A 20,531-nucleotide genomic window follows, 5' to 3' on the forward strand; every position below is an offset into this window, starting at 1 on the left:
AATTGCTATCTCCTTCATTAGAGTAGAGTCCCTCGTAACCAAAACTGCCACCAGGCTATTCCATATTATATCAGGGATCGAGCGGGTTGGTCACTGCAAGTAGTGGTGCCAGCCCGTCAGTCTTGGCAGGGGGGAAACTGTTAACACATGCATGTCTCCACGCGACTGTGGCTCCCTTGTTAGGGGGGCACTGAGCAAGCACAGGTGGGGTGAGGGGAGGAGGCTAAGCGATGCCTGCAGAGTGGTCCTGGTGGTCAGCAGCCTCTAAAATGCCCTTCAGTGATCCCCACCTGCTGGCATTCACCCCCAGTGTAATCCCCTCCCGTTGAGGTGGGCTGGATCTGCTAATTCATTCACTTCTAATGACAGACTTCAGCAAAAGTGATGGGCTGTCACCTCTGAGGTTAGATTACAGAAGCACTGTGGCTTCCATCTCGAGCAGTCTCCCTTGTTCTCCTGCTTGTTCATTCCGTGGACACCCAGCTGCCATGTGGTGAAATGACCTTTGGAGAAGCCCACGCAGCTTTTGGAACTGAGGGAGGCCTTCAGTCCAAAAGCCACAGGGAACTAAATCCTGCCAATAATCACGTGCGTGATCCCGGAAGCTGATCTTCCCCTCGTCGAGCCTCCAGGCGAGACGGGAGCCCCGGCTCACAGCTTGGCTGCAACCTCATGGAACACCTGGAGCCAGAGGCACCCTGGCTCCTGGATTTCGGACGCATGAAAACTGCGAGAGAATAGATGTTTATTGTTTTAAGCCCCAAAATGTTGGTATAATATGTTAGACAGCAGTAGATAACGTGCAGTCATCTTGTTCCGATTAAGAGCCCTTTTGCCATGGGAGCCTTCTTTTGAGCACTCAGTGGGACCCAAATGTTCTCATGCTTTGGGGCCATTTGGAGAGGTCCGAATTCCAAAAAAACCTATTCCAAAACCTTTACATTTTCCCAGTCCCTGACCACTTGATTTCAGTGCCCATGAATTGATGTAGATCTTTATCTCAAGCTATATCTCCTTCCAGGCAAAGAGTATAAGATAAAGTTCTGCCCTCTGGGAGGATCTTTTTTCTCTCTGCTGTTCCTCGAGGGCCTCTGTTAAATGCAGCTCGAAATGCCAAAGCAGTCATTTGCCAACTGGTCAGTATATTGAGCAAAGCCCTCGGTAATCCAGCTTTGAATTTTTTCCTCTGTCAGCCGGTCACAAGGAGCTCATCACTAACCTAAGGGTGAAAAGTGTGTATGTAAGCTACCGAGCTACCTGCTAATGAAAACTGTTTGGGTTTTGGCTCTGGCCGCGTTCCGAATATACCACTGCCTCCTGGTGAAAGGAGTCCTTATCTAGGGGGACCAGATGACTCCGGTTCGTGATGAGAAACTCAAGTTATATAGCCACCTGATGTTACTTGGTCAGACATCACCAGGGCCCGAGAGCTGGCCAAGAACTTTCCTAAAAAAGGAAAAAAAAAAGGAAGGAATGAAGGAAGAAGAAGAAAAAAAAAAAAAACCCGGAGGACTCCAGTGTGATTCTGTGTAGACTTTCCACAGGTCCCACGAAGCCTCCTGGCCCGCCACACGTGCTCCGAATACGGCAGGAGCCGCTGGAACCGGAGGGCGGATGCGCAGCGCTCCTTCGGACCAGATGAGAGCCTTCTGCTCTGCGCTGCACCCAAACGTCATCTTCCAGGCCACCTGGTCAGTGGGTCAGAGTTCACTGAACAAGCAGAAATGTGAAATAATAAAGACGGAGAACTGAGGGAAAAGAAGCCTATTGCACAGGCAAAAGAGTAGAAGGTGCCCACTATTTGTGGACTGGAACAGCGAGCTTCCAAGAGACCTTCGCCTCAGATTGAGAGGAACAAACGGAAGCATTCCCTCATCCAACTTCAGCCATGATTTGAGGTTTTCATCAACACGAGGTTCAGGGTAGTTTGGGTTGTTCTTCATGAGAAGGCCGAGCCGCTCCACTTCTTCCTGCAGACAGCCAGGTGCGGGAGCGCGGGTTTCCAGCGCAGGCTACGGAGGCCCCGCCACAGGTCCACACAGGCCCCGCGCACCCGCGGAGGCCCCGCCCCTCCCGCGGGGTGTGCCGGGAAGACGCGGCTGTTGCGGACGCCGCGGGAGCTGGCGTCATGGTCGTGCTGGGATTTGCTTCGTTGCTGGGCCACATCCCGGCCACAGCGTGGAGAGCGGCAAGTAAGGCGCCCGGCCCCGGGGCCGAGGTCGCGGGCGGGGTCGCGAAGGCACGGGTGCCGCGAGAAACGCGTCCGGCGGGGCAGCGGCGTGTCGCGGGCTCGGGGGCCCCGGGCCTGCCGAGCCTTCGTGTAAGGCACGGCCACCGCGCTCCTCCCCGGCAGGTCCTACCCGCCCGAGCTCAGGGCGGGACCGGAGCTGGACAGTCGCTGGGCCCCGCTGGCCGGACGCCTCCTTCCCAGCGGCCACCGCGCTGGCCCCGAAGCGGGGCGGGCGTCCTGAGTCCTGGGGGGTTCGCAGGGCGCGCGGCGTCTGGTGCGCGTGGAGAGTGTGGTAAAGCGGGCCCTAAGGCAATGGAGTCATCATTTGCTTATTTAGTTTATTTACAGCGAAAAAGATCTCTGGCAGTCTACAGTACTAGAAGTGGAAAAGTGCAGAGTTTTGGAAAAGTGGGCCGAAGGCAAATAAGTATAATAAAAATGAGGTGAAAGGAATTGTTCCTGAGAAAGTATGCATGCTTTCAGTAAAAACCAATCTTCTGTAAAACCCATTTTTGCTGGAAAATTTTCTCAGAATATTACAGCCTTAACCCACAGAGTATGCTAAGCCTAGTTTTAATTTAGGACATCCTGGAGAAATTGTGTTAAGTTGAAGACAATTTCGCCCCTCCTCCTGATGGGCTCCAGATTCCTATAAAGTTTGTTTTCCTTTCTGTAATCATCTCTCCCCAGACAGACTACCTGTTAGTTGTAAAAATTTTAAATGATCCAGAAATGAATAATATATAAAGCAAAAGTCCCATACTGTCCAAACCTCAACGTAATAACTGTGTAAAGTTCCGTTGTGTGTTCATTCAATATCCCTTTTTCACTAATGTTCAAAACTTAAGAATGAAGTGTTTCATACCAAAAATTTACATAACACATGTAAGTTATGAAGCAAAGCCAACATTTATGAATCCATTCTCCAGTTTAAGAAATAGAATATTTCCATTGCCAAACGGCTACCTGCTACCTGCTTCCTGATGCAGTTGTGTAACTGCAAGCTTTTGATCTTTATAGAAAGGGCTTTATGCCATTTGTATTTATTTTTCTTGCTTTTTTCAACTAACAGGTTTGAGATTCATCCATGTTGATATGTGATGCTGTAATTATTCATTGAGTTATGAGAGTGTATCATACATTTTTCCTTTCCCCTTCTCAGTGGACATTGTGTAACTCTAGAAGCACCAGGATTGACTGCTACACATCTTGTGTACATTGTAGGTGTACTTGCACAAGGGGTTGAATTCCTGGAATATGTGGCATAGGCCTGTTCAGTTTTACAATACGATGGCAAGCTGTAAAGGCATTTTCCATTCCTACTGGCTATTTATACTTCTACCAGCAGTATTAGAGTTCCTGTTGCCCCACACACTTGCCAACATTGGATAGCATCAGAAAATTTAATTTTTGTCTGCCTACAGGGTGTTGAAACGGTATTTCATTACGATTTTGCATTTCTCTGATTAGAGAAGTTAAACATCTTTTCGAAAGTTTTTCGCTTTTTTTGATGAAGTATCTCTTCATTTTCTTATTGGGTTGTTTGTCTTTCTTATTTATATTCTTTACGTGTATTTGACCACTATACCTTTTTTACTTATGTAAATGGAAAATAACTCTGTTTGAGGGCGGAGGGAATGAGAAGTGCTTACTGAACTGAGAAGGCATCTTGAGACTGAAAAACACAGCAGGCAGGTTCATACAATCGGTGAATCAGTTTATCATAGGGTGACTTACATGTAAAGGCTGAGAGCAGGAGGACAACCATCAGGAGGAGTTAACAGCCGCCCTTCAAACCGCTAAGGGGGCCATTGGGACAGTTTTATAGTTGACCTAGACTATGGAGGTATGTGCTTGGAAACAGGAAGTGCGTTCCTAAGATTTATGAGTAGGTGACTGGTCTTGTGGGTGCCCAAGATATGTCAGCGAAGATTTTATTTTCCTCATTGTTTGGGGACGAACAAAGTATAGAGACCACCTGATCTGAATGATTATTAAACAATGTTGATTAACTCCTAAGCTCTTGACAACAGAGAGTGATTGACTTCGCAGTACAGTCCTGGGTAGGGTCAGCAGAAAGCCTGTATGGGCCCAAGATGGCCTCACTTATGCTAACGGCCATACAAGCTCAAGCTCAGGTTGTGGACTGCTTTTGTTACTCTTATGGTGTCTTTTTAAAAAAATTATCTTCAGCAGTAGACAGAATAAAATAATGTATCTGATTGTACAATCACACAGATTCAAAGGAAAGGTGTCTTTTGATAAACAGGTATTCATAATTTTATTATAATCTTGTCTTGATCCTTTTGTTTATTGTCTGTGCTTTGTGGTCTTTCTTAAAGCCTTCCCTACCCTAAGGTCGTAGAGATATTCTTCTGTATTTTCTCCTCAAAGGTCTATAGTTTGGCTTTTTATATTTAAGCCTTTATGCTACCAGGAATTGATTTTCATGTATGGTGTGAGGCAGGAAACCAATTTCACTTTCTTCCCATGTCAGTAACCAGTTGTCCCAGGTCCATATATTGGACCTTTCCCCCCTGATGTAACGCAGCTGTCATAAATCAAGTTTACATATGCATATGCACGGGGGTTTATTTCTTGGCTCTCTTCAGTTCCATTGAACTATTTGTCTGTTCCTGTGATGTAACACCTATCTTAATAACCATGCCTTTGTAACAACTCTGATATTTAGTATGGTAAGTCCTTTCATCTTGTTTTTCAGAAGTGTCTTGGCTATTCTTGGATATCTGCTTTCCATATAAAATTCTTAAAAAAAAAATTCCTGTTGGGATTTGGTTACAACTGCTACAACAAATGATAAAAGATTATCATTTTCTGATTGCTGCTTATGTATAGAAACACAGTTGACTTATTTATTGATTTTGTGTCCAGTAACCTGGCTAAATTACTTTATTAATTTAAATAATTTATTTGCAGATTTTGGTGGGGCGGTGCTAGGTAGACACAAATATTGCCTGCAAATAATGAAAATCTAGTTCTCCCTTTCCAACCTTTATATCTTTTTCTTTTCTCTTGTTTTTCTGTCCTTGCTCAGATTTCCAGTACCATGTTGAGTAAAAGTGGTGATAGGCATACTTGTTCATAATTGTAAAGGGAATATGTTCATATTTCATCATGTAATATTAGCTGTAGGTGTGCCCTTTATTAGGTTAACGAAGTCCCTTGCCATTTCTAGAAGGATTTGGGGGGTTTTTTTGTTTATGTAGTTGTCTGTTTTTTAAGACAGAATAAATCTTGAAATTTACTAATTCATTTTTCTTTATCTTGTTTGTTAATTCATTTTTCTCCTTTAATATGGTGGGTTGGTGAATTAAAAATTTTTCCAGTGCTGAATCACTCTTGCATTTCTAGAAAATATTCAGATTGATCAGGTTGATTATATTATTAATATAGTGTTGGGTTTGGTATGCTAATATTTTGTTTAGAAGTTGGCCTGTAATTTTCCTGTCTTGCAATTTCCTTTTCTGGTTTTGAAATTAAAGTTATTCTAGCCTCTTACAATGAATTCAAGAGTCTTCTCATCCTTTTCTCTTCTATATTAGATTTTTTTTTTTTTAAGATTCAAATATTCCGTTCCTTGAGTGTCTGCTACAATTTGCCTACAAAACTGTCTAGACCTGCCCTTTTCTTTGAGGGAAGATTTTAAATTATTGGTAATTTTTGTAATGATTATTGTGGTATTTATCAGATTTTCTCTTCTAAAGTCAGTTTTGATAAGTTAAATTTTTTGAGAAAATTGTTCATTTTGTATACTTTAAATATATAGGCATAAAGTTCCTGGTTTGGGGTTTTTAAAAAACTTTTGTTCTGTGTAGCTATGTACTCCTCTTTTACTCATATTATTTATTTTGTCTTCTCTTGGTTTTTTTGGGTGTTTTTGTTTTTGTTGTTGTTTTCATATTAGCTTTACCAAAGACTTCACAGTAGTTTTAGTCTTTTAAGAGAACCAACTTTTGGTTTTGTTGATCCTCTTAGTTTTATGTCTTTTATTTATGTTATTATTTTCTTCTCTTATTGTTGTTATTTTCTTTCCATTTTCTGTGGGTTCCCTTTTTTTTTTAGAAGATGTGGAAATGGTGCATCTCACATGTCTTAGCTCAGGGTGCAATAACAAAGTACCATAGACTGGGCGGCTTAAACATCAAACATTTGTTTTTCACAGATCTGGAGGCTGGAAAGTCCAAGGTCAAGGTGCCAGCACATCTGGTCTTTGGTGTGAGCCTGCTTTCTTGTTCACAGATGGCTGTCTTCTTGTTGTATCCTCATGTGGCAGAGAGCAGAAGGCCCCTGCAAGCTCTCATAGCCTTTCTTATAAGGGCACTAATCCACCATGAGGGCTCCACCCTCATGATCTACTTGCCTTCCAAAGGCCCCACCTCCTAATATCATCACATCAGGGGTTAGGATTTCAGCATATGAATTTGGGGGGGGTGTTGGGCACAAACCTTCCATCCATAACATTGGTCCTTTTTTTTTTTTGAACCATGGTAATGGTTCTCTTCATATAAACAACATATGGCTAGATTTTGGTGAGTTTTTATTTTGAAGTCCGACAGCATACCTTTTAACTGGAGAATTCAATCAATTTACAATTATAGTTACTGATAAAATTGGCTTTATTTCTACCATCTTATTTTTCACACCTTCTATTTGTCATACTTTGAATTCAGTGTTTGCTTTTTTCATTTGTTTCCTCTGCTGGAAAAACAGGAAAAAAATGAAGGTACACACTGCTTTGGAAGATACACACTGCTTTTTATTGGTTACCTTTGAAATCTAAATGCATGCTTAAGGAAGTCGAAAGTTAATTAATATCTTTATTCTCCTCCTAAACAGTACAAAGCTTTAAAATGCTTTGAATTCACTCACCCTCCACCTCTGTTGTTCAGCCTTTTAGGGGTGTGTGTGTGTGTGTGTGTTTGTTGTGTGTATATTAGGTGGAATTGTGTAGTAACACAAATCAATACTGTTATTGCACTTTTATACAGTCAACATATAAAACTTTTATCTTCTATTTTATCTCACACTTTACTTTTATGATCACTTTCTTTTTATAAATTTATTTTCCCTGTGATGAGAACTCTTAGGATTTACTCTTTTAACAACTTTAAAATTTTTTATTTATTTATTTATTTTTGCTGCGTTGGGTCTTCGTTGCTGCGTGCAGGCTTTCTCTAGTTGCATTGAGCGGGGGCTTCTCTTCAGTGTGGTGCCTGGGCTTTTCAATGTGGTGGCTTTTCTTGTTGCAGAGCATGGACTCTAGGCATGTGGGCTCTAGAGTGCAGGCTCAGTAGTTGTGGCACACGGGCTTAGTTGCTCTGTGGCATGTGGGATCTTCCCAGACCAGAGCTCAAACCTGTGTCCCCTGCATTGGCAGGTGGATTCTCAACCACTGCACCACCAGGGAAGTCCTTGGATCAGTTTCTTAAAGTACATTGTTTAGAAGTTCCCTTTGGTGACAGTCTTGTGATAAAGTTCTGTGTTTTTTTTTAAAATATATATTTTATTTTTAATCTGAAAATATGGTTTGTTTTATTCCTCTCTTGTTCTTGAAAGGTGGTTTCAATGGCTGCATCATTTTCTCACAGCTCTATCTCTTCTGGCTTTCATTATAGCTATTGGGAAGTCATCTGTCTAATATTTGTTCCTTTACTAGTACTATGTCTTTTATCTGACTGCTTTTTTAGATCTTCCTTTAATATTGGGTTCTTCATTTTACTTTGTGTCCACGTGTTTTTTTTGTTTTTCTTTTTAATATAATTTTATTTATATTTTATACAGCAGGTTCTTATTACTTATCTATTTTATACATATTAGTGTATATATCTCAATCCCAATCTCCCGATTCATCCCACCACCACCACCACCCCCACCACTTCCCCCCCTCAGTGTCCATACGTTTGTTCTCTACATCTGTGTCTCTATTTCTGCCCTGCAAACCGGTTCATCTGTACCATTTTTCTAGGTTCCACATATATGCATTAATATACGATATTTGTTTTTCTCTTTCTGACTTACTTCACTCTGTATGACAGTCTCTAGATCCATCCATGTCTCTACAAATGACCCAGTTTCATTCCCTTTTATGCCTGAGTAATATTCCATTGTATATATGTACCACATCTTCTTTCTCCATTCGTCTGTCGATGGGCATATAGGTTGCTTCCATGACCTGGCTATCATAAATAGTGCTGCAGTGAACATTGGGGTGCATGTGTCTTTTTAAATAAAGGTTTTCTCTGGGTATATGCCCAGTAGTGGGATTGCTGGGTCATATGGTAGTTCTATTTTTAGTTTTTTAAGGAACCTCCATACTGTTCTGCATAGTGGCTGTATCAATTTACATTCCCACCAACAGTGCAAGAGGGTTCCCTTTTCTCCACACCCTCTCCAGCATTTGTTGTTTGTAGATTTTCTGATGATGCCCATTTTAACTGGTGTGAGGTGATATCTCATTGTAGTTTTGATTTGCAGTTCTCTGATAGTTAGTGATGTTGAGCAGCTTTTCATGTGCTTCTTGGTCATCTGTAGGTCTTCTTTGGAGAAATGTCTATTTAGGTCTTCTGCCCATTTTTTTATTGTGTTGTTTGTTTCTTTAATATTGAGCTGCATGATCTGTTTATATATTTTGGAGATTAATCCTTTGTCCGTTGATTCATTTGCAAGTATTTTCTCCCATTCTGAGGGTTGTCTTTTCATCTTGTTTGTAGTTTCCTTTGCTTTGCAAAAGCTTTTAAGTTTCATTAGGTCCCATTTGTCAATTTGATTACTATCAGCTGCATGGTATATTTGCCTGATATTTTCTGAGGGTGAGTTCCCAGCAACCTGATATGTATTTGTAAACACAATTCTCAATAGGCTCTGGATAAGGCCAAACCACTCCTTGAAAAAGAAGACATGGGCTTTTTGGTGCATTTCCCTGTTTCTCAAGAGGAGTGCAGTGGGCTTCCCTGGTGGCGCAGTGGTTGAGAGTCTGCCTGCCGATGCAGGGGACATGGGTTCGTTTCCCAGTCTGGGAAGATCCCACATGCCGCGGAGCGGCTGGGCCCATGAGCCATGGCCGCTGAGCCTGCGCGTCTGGAGCCTGTGCTCCTCAGCGGGAGAGGCCACAGCAGTGAGAGGCCCGCGTACCGCAAAAAAAAAAAAAAAGGAGTGCAGTATCCCATCTGATCTTGTACTGTGCAGAAATGAGGGAAATTCTTTTCCTCTGCATTTTGACACATGCTTACCTAACTACAAAAATAGTTCTGTTCATGCTTCCATGGTCTCAGAATCCCTTGAGAAAACTGGTCTTTCGGCTTTTCCTTGTTACCCTTCTTTGTGTAGATAAAGTTCCTTCAGAACTACCCAAAGCCAAACTGAGGGACCAGTTTCTCAAACTTACAGTTTGCTACTCTTCTTTCTTTCCCCAGGGTACACTCACGTTTCTGTTCTTTACCCGTAACGCTTGTGCACGTTGACTTCTGTGTCCCACAGTTAGGCTCAATTTATTAATACACTCAGTGTGTGCACCTGAAGACATACGCATTGCTTCATTTCTCTGAACTACTGTACAAGGTAGGAGATATATCCCCATTTTTCAGATTGGAAAACAGACTCAGTGAGATACAGAAACCTTCTTTGCATCATATTGCTATTAAGTGGTATGGGTGGCACTGGGACCCAAGTGTGACTCTGGTGCCCTTAGTTTGTGTTTTCTACTTCTCCATTGTATTACTTAAGGGGAGGGCCTAGCTGCTCTGACAGTCCTACTGATGGGACAGGAATCAGGATCTTTTCATCTTGACACAGGCTGTAAATAACTAGTAAAACCCATACACACTAGTAGCGTTTTACTAGTTATTTACAGCCTGTGTCAGTTCTGGTTGGTTGGACATATATTATGATTGAGCAGTGTCTATGTCATACAAGTTGTTAAATATTTTAAGTATCACTTGGCCCTGGGTTTTGTCCTCATCTTCAAGGTTACAGCTGGGTCACTGCCATGGCTACATTACAACCTGAGGGAATGGAAAAAGAAATCTAGGGCAGTTGGTTTGTTGCAAAATTGAGGCGACCTAAAATTTGCACGTGCCATTTCTAGCCACAGCCCACTGGCCATAAATTGGACACGTGGCTTCATGGCTGCAGGGAAGGTTGGGAAATGTGATCTCTAAGCGAGTGGCCTGGTGCTCGGCTTGATCACAAGCCAGGCAGGAATGGGCGTCCTAGAACTCAGTGGAAGAAGGGGAAGTGGCTACGTGTGACACTTAGCAGTCTCTACCACATCTGCCTAATGTCACTTTTCCAAAACTGACTGTGTTCATACTGAACAGAATTACTGTAAAATACAGTTATACACATCAGTTTATTGTGAGGTTTAAATAAGCTGACATATTTTCAGTCCCTAGCGCTGTGCCTGGCGCACAGGAAGCAACTAAAACATAAAATTACTTTTCTTATTTATAGTTCATATATCTGCATCATTTAGGAAGCAAAATTTATTTACAGTTCATATATCTGCATCATTTAAGAAGCAAAAGTTTTAGCATCAGATTTTGTCTACATTATAATTGACAGCCAGGGATTTTGTGCCATTTTCCTGATTTTTCATAAATGCTTACGAATTTCTACAGATTTGAAACATACCAAGGTTACTTTTTACACTGAATATCATTTCAAGTTTCCAATACAGGGATTTTTTTTTTAACTTGCTAAAACAGCCAAACCTAAAAGAATAATTACTAATTTAATTGTGTTGAGTCAAGGCTGAGTGCACAGTAGCAATGGCTACTGGTATCTATTAAATATTTGCTGAATTTTAGCCTTCAAAGTAAGTTATTTAAAGTACAGTAAAATAGATTTAATTAGTAACCAAATGCAGAAACTATTTATTAGCCAGAGTAGATGTAAAATCTGTCCACATTTAGAATCTATTTGTTAAAATTCTCCTTTCTGTATATCTGTATTAATTATTACTAAACTGTCGTGACTTAGTAAACAACCTTTAATGCTTTACAGATTTCTACTAGATTTGTTGATGGATAGAAAGTTGGACATCATATTATGGATAGAAGTTCCTATTGTGGAGGCTGGCTGAACTCGCTAAATTGGGATATAATATTGTCAACTTCTACAGAATCCTGTATTTCGGATAGCAAATGACTGATACAAACCCTGTGATTTGGGACCGAGAATGTCTTTCAGTTGTGCATGGTTTACATTCACCAACATTTTCAATATAATATTTTGCTAAATAGTCAACCACAAAAAACCAAGAACAGATTATTATATGAAATATATTAGTATGATCAGAAACTCATTTCTGTTACCCATATAATTTTTTTTAATAAATTTACTTTATTTATTTTTATTCTTGGCTGTGTTGGGTCTTCGTTGCTGCACGCAGGGCTTTCTCTACTTGCTGTGAGCGGGGGCTACTCTTTGTTGCGGTGCACAGGCTTCTCACTGCAGTGGCTTTTTTTGTTGCAGAGCATGGGCTCTAGGCATTTGGGCTTCAGTAGTTGAGGCATGTGGGCTCAGTAGCTGTGCCTCGCAGGCTCTAGAGCACCGGCTTAGTAGTTGTGGTGCACGGGCTTAGTTGCTCCATGGCATGTGGGATCTTCCTGGTCACGTGCTCAAACCCATACCCCCTGCATTGGCAGGCAGATTCTTAACCACTGCACCACCAGGGAAGCCCCCATATTGTTTCTTAATAAAAATAAATGCTGCTTTATAAGATATTTTTTTGCAGGTTTTTCTCTTTTGATTTTTAGTGAATGCTTAACTAAGTAGTATTATGAGGACATAATTAAAAGTAAAATATGCCCTTAAATAACAAAGTGGAAGTTTGAAGGCAAAGTGGTCTGTAGTCTAACTCAATAAATACATTAAAGTTTTAGGTAAGTGTTTTTATTTTAATATGTATAGAAATTTTTATTGATTCACAGATTCTTCTCAGCCAATTAGTATCATAAATGTGAAGTATTTTATGTAAGTGAGTATTTAGATGGGAGAAGTCTATATTAATTCTGTAAGTCATTGTAGCTTTCTTAATACATTCAGTTGTATATTTATTTTCTTAATCCTTGAATTTTGTTGTCTGAAGACTAATCTGCTTTACAGTTGGACATTCAGACAGTCAACAATGTTGCTAGACACTGAGATACATGCAGTGGACGTGCAAATTAACAGCCTGATGTACTATTTTGAAATTGTTAATGCAGTTTGTATGTAATGTTAACTTTATGTAATCTTACAAACAAGTCTTAATGTAAATTCCAAATTGGCTGTGGAGGGTGTATATATATATATACATGGAGACATATATACATACAAACAAATACTTATGCATATATATTTGCATGTGTGTATGTGTGTGTGTATATATATATAATTTTTTAAAGCGGTGGGGGTAGGGTGGTGTAGTCATTGTTGGAATATGAATAAAATACATGTAGTGAAAGAAAATTCTAACTACATGTAATGCTATCAGGAGCTTCCAGATAATTCTATAATAATAATAATAGATACAGTGTGTCACTGTGCTAAGTGCTTTGCCTGAATTGTTCTGTTTAATCTATTTAGTAACCTCATGAGGTAGATACTGTTATATTCAATTTAGAGGGGAAGAAATGGATTTAGAAAGGGTAAATAACTTGACAAAGGTCAAACTACTAGTAAGTATTTGTTTTAGTTTCTTATTGCTGGTGTAACAAATTACCACAAACTTAGTGGCTTAAAAATCCTTACAGTTCCAGAGGTGAGAAGTCTGAAATGGGTCTCTCTGTGCTGAAACCAAGGTGTTAGGGTTGTGTTTCTTCTGGGTGCTCTAGGGGAGAATCTGTTTCCTCCCTTTTCCAGCTTCCAGAGGCTGCCCAAGTTCCTGGACTTGGTGGCCCTTTCCTCCATCTTCGGAGCCAGCCACATCATCAAGTCTGTCTCTCACTGCCACCTCTCTGGTTCTCTCTTCCAGTTCTCTTTTCCCATTCTCTCTTCCCCTTTTAAGGACCCCTGTGATGACAGTGGACCCACCCAGGTAATCCAGGACAGTCTACCTAGTTCAGGGTCATCTGATGAGCAACTTCAGTTCCATCTCTCACCTAATTCTCCTTCACCATGTGACCTAGCCTGCACATAGTTTCCAGATATGAGGTTCTCACTCTCTTTGGGGGCCATTACCGTGCTGCTACAGTGGTGTGACCAGAACTGGCACCCACCTCTGTCTGCCTCGGAAGCCCTTCCCTCAGGAAGGTGAAGACCCCATCCCTGAGGCCAGTTTTCACAGTGGTTTTGCCCTTATTGAGCGTTACCTCAACAAGGGTTGGATGCCTTTCATAATATACTGAAAGCTTAGCTTCCTCACTGTATCCTAGAAAGCGAGCTCATTTATAAATTGCAGGTGCCCAGTACATTTTAAGATGCTTCATTGGCAGAAAAAGAGGGCCATGATTAGGATTTAAATATAAGAATACTAAATACAGTGCCTTGTGACTTACAGAGATTTAAATACTAAATATTGTCATTGAAAAGTTCCTACTACTTAGTTACTCTTAATGATCTGATTCCTGGTATTTTTGGCATTGCTTCAGACAGGAATCCGTATTTTATTTTATTTTATTATTTAATTTTTAAAAAATAAATTTATTATTTATTTTTCGCCTTGTTGAGTCTTCATTGCTGCGCGCAGGCTTTCTCTAGTTGCGGCGAGTGAAGGCTACTCTTTGTTACGGTGTGCGGGCTTCTCATCATGGTGGCTTCTCATTGCAGAGCACAGGCTCTAGGCGCGCAGGCTTCAGTAGTTGTGGTACGTGGGCTCAGTAGTTGTGGCTTGTGGTCTCGAGAGTGCAGGCTCAGTAGTTGTGGCACACGGGCTTAGCTGCTCCGTGGCATGTGGGATCTTCCTGGACCAGGGCTCAAACCCGTATCCCCTGCATTGGCAGGCGTATTCTTAACAACTGTGCCACCAGGGAAGTCCCAGGAATCCGCGTTTTATATCTGTTTTTGCAATTTTGATAATGGTTAACTAACTCATTTCAAAGCTCTTCTTTTCAAACTGATAGCATTGGTTGCCTCCAAGGAGGAGAACTGGCCGTCTGAAAGATAGGGGCAGAGGGAAGGGTGGTCACTGTGTGTCCTTCTGTACTTTTTAATTTTGATAACTGTGAATGTGTAAGCTTAACACAAGTAAGTAGAAGTATTACATTTTGAAGTAGAATAAATGAACAGCTCCTATTGTTTCACTGTCTTCACTCTGCTAGGATCACCCATTCTGTGTCATTCTTTGAGGAAAATAAGTTCTCAAGGAGAAAAATCCAAACCCATCAAAGAACCCCTCAAGAAGCCAAAGTTACCAGAAGGTCGTTTTGATGCACCAGAAGATTCCAATTTAGAGAAAGAACCACTGACAAGTGAGTAGAGTAAAGCTCCTCTCTTAATTTTTGGTCTCAAAGAAAGTGTTTCAGTCATTGAGAAGCAAATAAAAGGAAGGAAGCATGTTATTGTTTATAATTCTTCATTGACAGTAATAAAGAGCATTTCAACAATGAATAAAATTACCATACGGTAAGTCCTCTATATGCAAACGAGTTCTGTTCCGAGAGCACATTCGTAAGTCCAATTTGTTTGTGAGTCCAACAGAGTTAGCCTAGGTCCCCAACTAACGCAATCAGCTATATAGTACTGTACTGTAATAGGTTTATAATACTTTTCACACAAATAATACATAAAAAACAAAGAAACACAAAAAACAAAGAAAACATTTTTAATCTTACAGTACAGTCCCCTGAAAAGTACAGTAGTGCAGTACACCAGCTGGCACACAGGGGCTGGCATCGAGTGAGCAGGAAAGAAGAGTTACTGACTGGGGGACGGGGAGGAGGTGGGAGATGGTAGAGCTGAAGGATGGTCAGCAATAGGAGACGGAGGGCAAGCTGCAATGTCACTCATGCCTGATGTTGATGGAATGCACATTCTATCTTTGAAAGTTTGCAACGTGAAGGTTCATATGTAGGGGACTTACTGAATTGACTGTCAATATGTATGGGTTAAAAAAAAGATTTCCAGGCCCCTGGCAGTGATTGATTATGTTTGATTAATTTATTCGCATGGCAAAATATATGAATTAAGATGCAAATAACAGAAACTTAATTGAACAGACTTAAGCAGAAGGTAGGGTATGTTGTTATTAAGGTACAGGGAGCAAGTGAGGCTCCCTAGGGCAGTAATGCTTCTGGGCCTTAGAAGAAGACTGGGACCTCAGGACTAAACACTGGATGGAAACCAGGGTGTTCTTCCTTCTCTTGTCTTTGGTGCCTACTCTTCATTGTTTTCTGTCTCCATACTCCCTTCTGAGTCCACTGGGCAGAAAGTAACTGCTCCTAGCAGCTGCTCAGTTCAAGAGAACAACAAGACTGAAAATACAATTTCTTAGTCCTGATTTCATATTCCTTAAGAAGAGAGCTCATTGGCCTACCTTGGAACAGATGTCCACAGCTAAATCAACCAGTGGCCAGTGGCCTGGGTCACAGGTGAAAATGTGGTTGTTCTCACTGTAACTACATGGCTGGGGAAAGAGAAGGGGATGTTTTGGAGAATAAAGAGGTTTTGTGGGGGGAGGAGGGATGATAGACTAAACATTATTTTGTATTCAGTATATATAAAGTTTGTTTCATGTCTTAAAGCTTTTTTTTTTTTTGCTGTACGGGGCCTCTCACTGTTGTGGCCTCTCCCGCTACGGAGCACAGGCTCCGGACACGCAGGCCCAGTGGCCACGGCTCACGGGCCCAGCCGCTCCGCAGCATATGGGATCCTCCCAGACCGGGGCACAAACCTGCGTCCCCTGCATCGGCAGGCGGACTCTCAACCACTGCGCCACCAGGGAAGCCCTTCAAGCTTTTTTTTTTAAGTACTACTTTATTTTTATGCTGTATCCTTTTGTACCCTTGAATTGTGGAAAATGTGCAAATATTAGCTATTCAAAAAACAGCATTTCATACAGCATAAATGTAAACATACCACTTTGAAACTTCGGCAAGCCTGCCCTGCTTGTCTGGTTTTTCCAGTCTCATGAGCGCTAACCCATCTATGAAGTGAAGCATCCTAGGCAAGAAGATACCAGTAGAGGATACAGGGACCTGTGTCTGGAATTCTTCCTAGAATATAAAAGCTTTTGGGTTTTGCTCATTCATTAAGTATTTCAGATTATAGCACTCTACCAAGCCCAATCTCATAACCAGATCAACCTGCCCAGATGATGGAGTCTTTTAAAAAGTTGCCATTAATCTAGAGGTAAAATTTTTCTTCAAAGGTTTTAGCTAAGCATAAAAATCTGAGAGGAAATATTTCCTTAAAATGTCTCACACAAAAGCAGCAGTCTCAGAAATAAACACTCACGTATATGCTTAATTGATTTTTGACAGGGTTGCCATTACCATTCAATGGGGAAAAGGACAGTCTTTTCAATAAGTGGTGCTGAGAAAACTGGATATCCACATGTAAAAGAATGAAATTGGACCCCTTAGCTTACACCATATTCAAACACTAACTCTAAATATGTCAAAGACCTAAACTTAAGAGGGAAGACTATAAAACTCCTAGAAGAAAATTGGGCAGACTCTTCATGTCCCTGGATTTGACAATGATTTCATGCATATGACACCAAAAGCACAAGCAACAAATGTAAAAATCGATAAATAAGATATCAACAAAATTAAGAAATTTTGTTCATCTGAGAACATTATCAAGAAAGTGAGAAAAATAACCTACAGAATGGGGAAAAATATTTGTAAATCATATACTTGAAAAGAATTAATATCCAGAACAAAGAACTCCTACAATTCAACAACGAAAACGGCCCAATTCAAAAATGGGCAAAGGACTCAGACATTTCTTCAAAGAAGATATACAAACGACCAACACGCATTTGGAAAGATGCTCAATGTCACTAATCATTAAGGAAATAGAAATCAAAACCATGGTGACACACCACTTCACACCAACTCGAATGTCTATAATTTAAGAAAAACTGGAAAATGACAAGTGATGGTGACAACGTGGAGAAATTGGAACCACACGTGTTTCTGGAGGGAATGTAAAATGATGCAACTGCTATGGAAAGCAGTTTGGCAATTTCCCAAAAAGTAAAATATAGAACTACCATGTGATCTAGCAATTGTACTTCTAGGTATAAATCCAAAATAATTGAAAACAGAGACTTGAACAGATACCTGCACAGCCATGCCTTATTCACAGTAACCAAAAGATAGAAACAACTTAGATGTCCACTGATGGATGAATGGATAAACGAAAGTGTGATATGTACACACAGTGAAGTACTATTCAGTCATGAAAAGGAATGGCATCTTGATGTATGCTACAACATGGATGGACCTTGAAACATTATGCTTAGTGAAATAAGACAGGCACAGAAGGACAAATATTATATGATTCCACCTATATCAGGTACCCAGAGTAGGCAAATTCATAGAGATAGGAGGTAGATTAGAGGTCATCAAGGTCTGGGGGAAGGGGAAAGGGAAAGTTTTTATTTAATGGGTACGGAATTTACACTGGGGATGATGAAAAAGTTTGGGGTATAGTGTAATGGTTACACAGCATTGTGAATATTTAATGCCATTGGATTGTACACTTATAAATGGTTAAAATGATAAATATATATATTTAATACAAAGCAAAAAGAAAGCATATTTCAAAAGGTAGTCATCTATCTGACAACACAAGGCTAGGCATCCATCTTAATTTTCAAGTTACTGAAGTTTTTGTTGAAGGTACATTACCAAATCCAGCAGATGCTTTGCAATCCTCCTTTTATCTGAACTATCCACAGCCTTTGACAGTATTAACTACTGCTTCTGGAAATGTTCTGTTTTGGTTTCAGTTATGCCTTCTTCAGTTTCTCATCCTCTTTCTTCAATCATTTCTTCCTGGGCTCTTTTTTAAGCTCCTCTGCATCTGCCAACTCTCAAATGTATATATATGCCAAGCCTTTGTCCCAAGCCCCCTAAGCATTTCTAGAAGAGCTCATATCTTCCTGAGATGATCTGAAATATCACGTGTGTGTTGATGATTCACACATTTATGCCTTTGGTCAGACCTCTCTTCTGAGCTGCTCCTGTCTACAACTGCAGCATCTTTGTTTGCATATTCCAGGTACATCTCAAATTATTGCGTCTAAAACTAAACTCATCCTTTTCTCATTGTTCCCTCCCACCAGCCCTACCCCAATCCTCTTCCTTCTGAATTCCCAGTCTACCCCAAGCCTGAAATCTGGGGATAATCCTTCACTCCTGCCTCTTCCTGTGTCCTGGATCCAATCACTAACCAAGTCTTGTTGGTTCTACCTTCTTAACATCTCTCAAATTCATCTCCTTTTATCCATCCTATTAATAAAGCCTAAATTCAAGCTGTCTCTAGTTCTGTTGGTCTCCTAACAAGTCTGTAATTCTTCCTTGTTGTCTTCCTTCTAATGTAGTCTCCCTGCCTCTTTACTTTATTCTAAGAAAAAAATGATAGGTTATCTTTGCAGAGAGTAGTTTTTGTTACTAAGATGATATGCTTGTTTGCAACTAAGCACGCTGTTTGATGCAAAGATGAGTAAGGAAAGGAAAATGGAATGCCTGCATAACTATGAACAGGACATTGTGTGGTAAATGATGTGAGAGATACCCAGAAAGAGGTTAGAGAGAGGTAGACAAAAGAGAGAACATTTGAGTTGGGATTTAAAGGATCAGTGAAATTGTAATGAGTAGATAGGAGTTGTGGGGAGATGTTTCCAAAAAAGAGAGAAAGGAATGATCAGAAAGAAAGAGGCTGGGAACTTGACACATGCAAGACTTAGCCAATGCGTAAAGTGTGTATAGTGGATTAATGGAATATAAGGCCAGAAAAGTAGATTCGTTTCAAATCTGAGAGGGCCTGAAGTATATGGGCTTTCTGCAGTGTACAGTGAGGAAAACACTGAAAGTTCTCAGATGGAGATTGTTTAATGGGCTTTCTTTAAGTATGATCTGCATGTAATAAAATTTACCCATTTTAACTGAACATTTCAGTGAATTTTAACAATTGACTACAGTCATGTAACCAACACAAACTATATCACAGTTCTATCTCTCAAAGACTCCCCATGCCTCTTTTTTTAAAATTCATTCATTCATTCATTCATTCATCCTTGGCTGTGTTAGGTCTTGGTTGCTGCGTGAGGGCTTTCTCTAGTTGCGGTGAGTGAGGGCTACTCTTTGTTGCGCTGTGCGGGCTTCTCTTATTGCAGTGGCTTCTCTCATTATGGAGCATGGGCTCTAGGCATGCAGCCTCAGTAGTTGTGGCACGTGGGCTCAGTAGTTGTGTCTCATGGGCTCTAGAGCACAGGCTCAGTAGTTGTGGCGCATGGGCTTAGTTGCTCTGTGGCATATGGGATCTTCCCGGACCAGGGCTTGAACCTATGTCCCCTGCATTGGCAGGCGGATTCTTAACCACTGTGCCATCAGGGAAGCCCATGCCTCTTTATATTTAGTCTCATTTTCACATCCCCCTGGCAACCATTGATCTCTTCTCTGTCACTATAGTTTTGCCTTTTTTTAGGATTTTAACTGAATTAAATCATACAGTATCTAGTCATTTGTGTCTGGCTTCTTTCCCTTAATATGGTATGGAGGTGGGATTCTGTTTTAGAAATATTAATTCAGCTTTCTGTGCAGGTTAGGCTGGAGCCATGAGAGTCAGAAAACAGAGATGAATTAGAAATATTGCATTTGTCTAGAATGAGACTCAGAATATGATTCAGGGTTGAAGTAGTGGGAATAAAAAGTTTTAGAAAACTACAGGATATAATGAGGGTGAAGATTAGGTTAACACACATGAGGAAGAGAGTGATGGAGGGATGGATAGGAGGTTGTGGTCAGAAAGAAGAGAGCTCAAGAGTGCGGGATTTGGAGAAGGAACATATGCAAGAAATAATAAAACCCAAATGGATGGCAGAAATGGAGATAAAGATTGCTAGGGAAGAGGATTGAGGACAATTTGTGGCCCTAGTATGTGATGTTCTTAATGTGGATGTTGATGTTAAGGGCAATGGGAAGAGAGATGAAACTACCTGCCCAAGACGATAGAAGAGTCTTTGAGTTTCTTACGAGACTGGAGAAAAGCACTGGAGAGGTGAAGTTTGGAATTCAGAAGAGGAAGGGCTGTAGAGGTGTGGTGCTAGAACGAGAGGCTGGGAGCAGCAGTGAGCAGCAGGGACATCTTGACCCTCTCCTTCTTCCCTCCTGCTGCGGGTTGAATTGTG

The 20,531-nt window shown here is 40.9% G+C and overlaps 1 protein-coding gene across 8 annotated transcripts in view; it reads left to right on the forward strand.

The window, feature by feature from the left end:
* Positions 1-2,080: 2,080 nt before the first annotated feature.
* The window catches only part of SDHAF4 (succinate dehydrogenase complex assembly factor 4), a 30,447-nt gene continuing 11,996 nt past the window's right edge, over positions 2,081-20,531 (forward strand). For all 8 annotated transcript variants that reach the window (XR_009533960.1, XR_009533962.1, XR_009533961.1 and 5 more), the window contains exons 1-2: positions 2,081-2,192; positions 14,491-14,640. Coding sequence is in view for 3 of the 8 variants with exons in the window: in XM_060114921.1 (XP_059970904.1) it covers positions 2,129-2,192; positions 14,491-14,640 (214 nt within the window). In the remaining 5 variants the exon portion in view is untranslated. The remainder of the gene's footprint in view (positions 2,193-14,490; positions 14,641-20,531) is intronic.

Source organism: Mesoplodon densirostris, chromosome 12 (assembly GCF_025265405.1).
Source record: "Mesoplodon densirostris isolate mMesDen1 chromosome 12, mMesDen1 primary haplotype, whole genome shotgun sequence".
NCBI lineage: Eukaryota > Metazoa > Chordata > Mammalia > Artiodactyla > Ziphiidae > Mesoplodon > Mesoplodon densirostris.